At 36.7% G+C, this 7,050-nt stretch overlaps 1 protein-coding gene across 3 annotated transcripts in view; it reads left to right on the top strand.

Annotated features, from left to right (window-relative positions):
* Positions 1-3,005: 3,005 nt before the first annotated feature.
* gria1b (glutamate receptor, ionotropic, AMPA 1b) overlaps positions 3,006-7,050 on the top strand; it is a 51,190-nt gene continuing 47,145 nt past the window's right edge. For all 3 annotated transcript variants that reach the window (XR_016147856.1, XM_039693883.2, XM_039693885.2), the window contains exons 1-2: positions 3,006-3,391; positions 3,546-3,680. Coding sequence is in view for 2 of the 3 variants with exons in the window: in XM_039693883.2 (XP_039549817.2) it covers positions 3,310-3,391; positions 3,546-3,680 (217 nt within the window). In the remaining variant the exon portion in view is untranslated. The remainder of the gene's footprint in view (positions 3,392-3,545; positions 3,681-7,050) is intronic.

Below are 7,050 nucleotides of genomic sequence, written 5' to 3'. Positions count from 1 at the left end.
CTTTGAGAGCACTCCCCCTTTATCAAGGCTTCTGTAGTAAGTGTCAACTAACCTCAGGTTGTGCATTATTAACTCACTAAATATTTAATTCACTTGTACCTTTGTCAAAGTATTGCTGTGTGAACTTAAGGACAAATTGCATACATAGCACTTTTAACATGCGGATTTGGCTATTTATTCTCACGTATAATCCAATATAGCTTTGGCACCGTTTATTCATTAGCATTGAGATCTTCAGGATCAATTGATTTGATTACTAACAATGCTTTGTCAGGTTAATTTGACTTCTCAGAAGAGATGGATAAACCAAAAAATGCTCTTCAGACAGCTAGAAGAGGGATTCTGTCAGGAAAAAGCTGAATGTGCATTACTCTTCTGTAAATCTGGTTCATAGGTATTTGAGTGAAGATTAGGACAATCATGAAGCGTGGTGGATTTAAGCTCACTGACAGTATATTCTTAGCTGGTTTTCTAAGATGTGGAGTAACATCAAAGAGCAGCATTAATATTTGTTCCAGCACCTACACGAATATCTAGAGGACGGATCCTCTTGTAACCAGGATGTAAATGTGCTGCTCTCATTGCGTAGTGTTTACTCCACCAGGCCCAGCTTCGTGTGGCTCTGTAATGTTGCCTTGTTCCATACTCATATTTCTGTAAACCTACAGCACCTAAGACAGAAAATCAAACACACACACAATTCATATGCAGATTCACAACCTTCAGTATATTCCTACTTGCTCATACATATAGCATCTGTGTAAATCATAAAAAAATCCTATATAATTGAAAAAAATAATAATAATAAAAATAAATTTCAATGCATGTGTTTTAAAAATGACACTGAAATTGTCCCAAAGTTAATTACATTCTGAAGCCCCCCAGTTTACACACATAACATAACGTAGCAAACCACACTTATTTTATTTACAACATTAATGTTTTATTTATGGATGTTCAATAATTCATTTTTTTTTTCTTATTTTTATTTTTTGATTCAACTAACTTGATGTAACTCATGTTCCCGATTCCCGTTAGGCATTTTCTCGGCACTCGCCAGTGCGACATAAAAAAACATGAATATAGCGGAGTTTTTCTCCTTCTGTTGGTATGCCAAAGGGACTGGAGCTCCACCACACTATAATTGGTCTGTGTCATGGATGTTAATGTCATTACATCCTAAAGTTGATGAAGCCGTCTTAATTATAAAGGGCTATGTCTCTGTTAATGTGTCTAATCTGAGTGGACAGTTCTCATCTTCAGCCCAATGTTATGATTATATTAAGCACTGTAGTTTTAAGAGCATACTTGGATGACTGAATATTAGATAAAAGGTGTGTAAAAAACATGGACTCTGTATATATAAGGGCCATGTTTTTGCTTGTGCATTTCATTGGAACAGTGTAAAAAAGCCTAAATACAGAAAGTGCTGACAGATTCAGTCTGTGTATTACATGTAATATAGATGTGAATACAATATCCATTATATTTATTAATTCATGGAATGGTAAAGGCGCAATATTTTCCATTCTCTGCTGTATTTGTGTGCAATGCAATTATACGAACCTCAGATTCATTCAAGGGCTTTCATAGCATAATTTAATTTAAGTGGAGTGTTTTGTGGGCTCAGCCATGTGATTTTATCCCAAAAGAAACTGTTTTGTGAAAAGAGATGTTGGGTCAGGGTGATTATTCAATGCACTGGCTCAGAGTGATGAAATAATTGTCTTCTGTTAGTAATACTTTGGGAAAAAAGTAAAGGGGCAAGATAACTGTCTTGATGACCTACCTGATGTGGGGTTTTCCCACCAAACTCAGTGGAAAAGAACTAATTGTCTGTTTGTTTTTCTCTAGATGTAAATGTAGTTTGAGTTTAAGATTCATAATATTAATTACATTTTATTCCTGATTTTGAAATGTGCTATTGAAAGGTAGTTTTTACAGAGAGTTACAGAGATTTCAATCTTTCAATTGGACTAAATGTTGGAAATAGCTGCATAAAAATGTGGACTTGAGGGAATTTGATCAAATTGAGAGAACTTCTTTAGACCCTCCATAGTATGTCAAGGTAAATGTCATTTTACATGTCAAATTTATTAATTTTTTTTTTGTAAAAAAATAGTTTCACATTGAAAAGTATGTTAAATTGTGTAAACGCAAGTGCAATTAAAGTGTTACTTTTTTTTAACTTGATGACTTTACTTGACATTAACACAATAGTCAAAATGTTAATAAAGCTCAGACTTTGAGAGACTCAGTTGCTTTATTGGAACATTAGGCAAGGCAAGGCAAGTTTATTTATATAGCACATTTCATACACAGTGGCATGTTTGTAAAAAAAATGTTTAAATGTTTTTTTAAGAACTAGTTACTTTTAAAAAAAAGTTTTTAAAAAGAATTCCCCTCAGATACATGGCACCCTTACAAAATATGTGATGTGTTTGATTTCTTGTTGGATAACATTGTTCTGTTGCCCAGAAGCTTTTAACTGATCAGTCTCGAGGCTTCTCTACTCCCAATACATCAAGTTCAAGAGTTTTTTTTTATTGTCGTTCAATATACAATTAGTACGGTAACGAAACGAGCCAACGTTCCTCCATGACCATGCATAAAAAACAACATAGGACAATCACAAAAACACATGAGACTACAAGTTTCCATAAGTGCACGTGCAAACGTGTGCAAAAGTACAGGACAATACAATAGCCTAAATAATTACTTAGAAACCAGACAATAGGCATATAAAAGAGTGCAGCGCCAATTATGATCTGAGATGTGAGTTGATACTTTCTAAAAAATATAGGCTATATTTATATATTAAATATTTATTTAAATAAATAAATGTATTTTGTAAGCAGTTTAGATTGAAGTAACGTATAGCTAATAATCTTACATAGCTACTAAGCAACACATTTGGCAATTGGAGAAAATCGTGCTTTTATAAAATGGTACAGTCTGCGACTCTGCGCACGGATTCAAGTTTACCCAGTCATATGCTCTTCTACTCTGTAATAGACCGAGAGTAACGAGCTACCGAGAGCGCACGGTGATGTTAAGAAAGCGATCGAGAGCGCTTTTTCTTTCTTCTGCTGACACTACAGAGAGTGTTGTGTTCATTTGTAAGTAGCTGTCAGAGACGCGCTTATTCAGTCACCACCGCTATTGCCAACAGGACTGACTGGGATTCACTGCGCTCAGCTGGCTCTGTGTTACCGCTATGGGCTCAGTGTGATTGAAGAGACAAAGACTTTGGGATATACGTACATATATGTTTGGCATTTGGTCAGTTTCTCAAATGCAAACGGAAATATGCGGCAAAGCTTCGTCTTTCTCTTAACCGGTTTGCTTGGGTTGTGTTCATGTTCAAGTTTCCCAAGTAACATCAACATAGGTGAGTATAGCCTACTCGGCGGCTATTGTTAACCGTGTCCTGACAGAGATTTAAAGTTTCAGTCACACAGGGTGAGGTACAGTTAGCTATTTGGGTTTGAATATTCACATTCTGCTGTTATTTTCCCTGAATTACTTTTTTGTAATCTCGACAGGAGGTTTGTTTCCAACCGACTCCCATGAATATGACGTGTTCCGTTTCGCGCTCTCTCAACACAATGATGTTCCTAAACTGGTACCACAAGTGGACATGGTGGACACGGGGAGCAGCTTTGCCATGACATACGCCTGTAAGTTCTTTATTAATAGCCTAAATATCTTATAGGTCTGTTATTCTTCCAAAAGCCAAACCTCTGCAGTGCGCACGCGACCTGTTTCTATCAACCTTGTTGCTTAGCTAAATCTCCGACTCTGCACAGATGATTTGTGCCAGTGAAATAGTGCAGGCTTAGTCAAGTAAACGTGTCTTCACTAACAGTCTTAAACCCAGCTGGATTACTGTCAAGTGGAACTGCAAATCTGGCAAAATGTTCTAGAACACCTGAGGTTGATTTTGACACGAGACGAGCCAGTGGTGTTTGTTTGATTTCACTACTTTCATAATCCTGTGCTCTTTACGTGTTCACAAAATAGATTTATGCATTTATCATGCTTTCTTATTTTAACTGTTTTTGTATGTTACCTTAAAAATACTTTAAAACTTATATTAAAATAATAAAAATCTTTATTTATTAGTCTTTGTAACTAATTAGAAGACACTCCCAAAACTCCATACTTTAAATAGTTATGTTCCCGCTTATTTTTGTTATCATTTTTGTAAGGATAGGCATTTTATGTTGTTTAATGCATTATTTTTGGCTTTAGTTTATTTCTGTTGAAATATTGCCTGAAGCATCATCATCAGCACCACATTTTTTACAGCAAATTTCTGGCACCACAGTTGTTACATTTAACATCTTTTTTAGAGTGTACTTGACAACATATTTTCTGTAATGAATTGGAACGTATTGCAAACATGAACATTTTTAGACAAGCCAAACAGAGAAAACATCCTCATTCCTGCCTCAGCTGGCTGTCAATCACAAATGTTGCCCTTTGATGTCTGAGATTGACACATGCAACCTTTCCATGTTTGTGTTCAATCCTGCAAGCGTCGTACAATATAAAGCTTAGCATGCAGACAGCTTCTGATGAAGAGAGAGGAGATATTTCAGATGTTTGAGATACTTCGACACTAGCAGAGCAGACTGATCAGAAGTTCAGAGAAGTCTCTCCCAGATGAGTACGTGTGATAAACCTCTCTCATGTACACATCACTGGTGCCTTTTTAAGTGAGTCTCAATACCTCAAAGCAGACTATGCTGTTTACTTTAAAGCTGAGCACAGAAACTGGGGCACTGATGTTTTCCATTTTAGGGGACTCCTCAGGGCATTTTTATAGGGTGACATCGGAGAGGGTCTTGGGAGGCTATCAAAGGAAAGTTTAACGTAAGGGCTGAGTACGTACTATGTTCTTGTCACAGGGAAGTGTGAAAGTAATTATATGGAGCTAATTACATCTGCATGCAGAGAGTTGGCTCATCTGGGCCAATTGTGCGTGGCTGCTGTCTTATCCTCTAATCGCTGTATACACCATCCCAGAACTAAACCCAAGAGCACTTCAGCAGTTTGTGTGGCAGAAAGTGCAACCAAATTCAGTTTGATTGTAATTTGATCATTTTCCTCTTTTGCCGCAAGAAGAAAAACCAGGGCTATAGAGAACAATGAATGGGTCTTTGAGAAACAGAACAAAAGAAAATCAGCGTTTTTGTCCCTTGATTGATATATTCATGAAAACCTCTGGGGTAGATTTTTGTTAAAAATTACCAACCTGCAGTAATGGCAATGCAGACATGTACATTTAGGCCTATTTTGATCTGTTTCCTTCAGTGTCCATTTTTGCCCAATAATTACTGTAATAGCCATTGAAGATAGTTGAGTTCTTCAAAAACAGCATGTTTACCCTTAATGTGCTCATCTCGACAATGGTGCCGTCTTAAGTTTTGTTTACACCTGGAATTACCTTTCGTCTTGAGTGATCCAATCACAAGTGGTCAGCTGAGACTGAGAACCACAGTTTTAGTGCAATGGTTGATTGACAGGTGAGTGTGCGGTGCTTGGCTGTTGTCTGGGTTGACATCAGGACAGATTAGCGTCTATACCACAAGTGCAATGTGGTCACATACGTTGCTGCTGCAAATCAGATCAGCTAAGATTGATGTTTAATATCATGTTCACGTTATCTGTTATAGTGCAAGACTATTTTTGTACGGTCAGATAATCTGAAAAGAGCAAAGAAAAAATACAGCCTGTCATCTTTACCCAAAAAATGTTTTTTTTGTTTTTTTTTTGTATAACATGTAAGGGCTTTATATTTTATTAATAAGACATTTAGACATGTTCCTATAACTGTAAATCATTATGTGTTATCATATTTATAACACCAAAATACATGACATGCATGGCAGAAATGGCACACAGAGCAGTACAGACTCTTATTTTCTTAGATATACGCCTGAACCAGTTGCCGAAGATGCCTTAACTACAGTAACCGTTTAGCACAGCTCAAAAAGATTCATTTAATCTATTATTCATTGCATTAGCCAAAGTGATTATTTTCAGGGGGTTTGATGTATGCATGTGGGAGCAGAGCCACAAAGGGAGTTATCATGAAAAATCCACTTATGTGGGAGGGAATTGACAATATTTAACTGGACAGGTGTTCTTCTGGGGAAGGAAAATTGTTCCCCAAATTACCACATAATAGTGGGATTTATCCAAGATAAACATTGTAGAGTGTAAAATCAAGATTGCTGGAGTGTTAAGATTAGATTGCAATAGACATTTGGTAGAGTACTGTTCTGAAAATGTCTTCAGGACTGGGAAGTTGAATAGTGAAAGTGCTGATGGGAAAAGAAATTAAAGCTCAGTTATAGAGGACCCATGATGTAGTGTTTATATAGGGCAATGTGATCCTCCTGTCATCGTTTTACTCACTGTCATGTTGCTTTAAACCTGTCTGGATACACTTTTGAAAAACGTTTTGTGTACATATCCACCTTATTCTGCACCCGTTCTATTTCCCATGATTCATTGTGGTTTCAACTGACTAAACGGTTTTCCACTTCCTATTGAAGTATTGTTTACATAGAACGCTAGCACTCTAGTCCAGACCACTCATCTACGTATATACAATGATATATAAAATAGATCTGAGGTCCAGACATTAGAAAAATATCAGTCTACACATGCGTTTTATATTCACGGACATGACCGTTCTGAAAGCGACTTTAAAACTTTCACAGAGATCTTAAAGAGAAACCACAAAGAAACCTTTCTTTAAAGTGAATTATTCGTTTTTATTAATTGAATCTTAATTTAAATCAATGTTTCATCAACCAATTGACTGGTTTTAATAAATAAGAAGTATAAACACTAGATGATCATGACGGAGGCGACAGCGCGCAAACTGGACTTTGGTCTGAAACTCGGCGCAACGTTATACCTAACCTCACAGGCCTGAGTGAGAAATAGACTATGTATCTTTGAAAGCAGAAGTAGACAGTAAAGGGCTCACCAGCCTAACCTTATAGTACTGTTATTCTGCAGCAGTCGGAGTGA

This window comes from Pimephales promelas, chromosome 19, assembly GCF_988280905.1.
Source record: "Pimephales promelas chromosome 19, fPimPro1.hap1.1, whole genome shotgun sequence".
Classification (NCBI taxonomy): domain Eukaryota; kingdom Metazoa; phylum Chordata; class Actinopteri; order Cypriniformes; family Leuciscidae; genus Pimephales; species Pimephales promelas.
The sequence above is the reverse complement of the archived record's forward strand: the minus strand, read 5'-3'. Positions and strand labels throughout refer to the sequence as shown.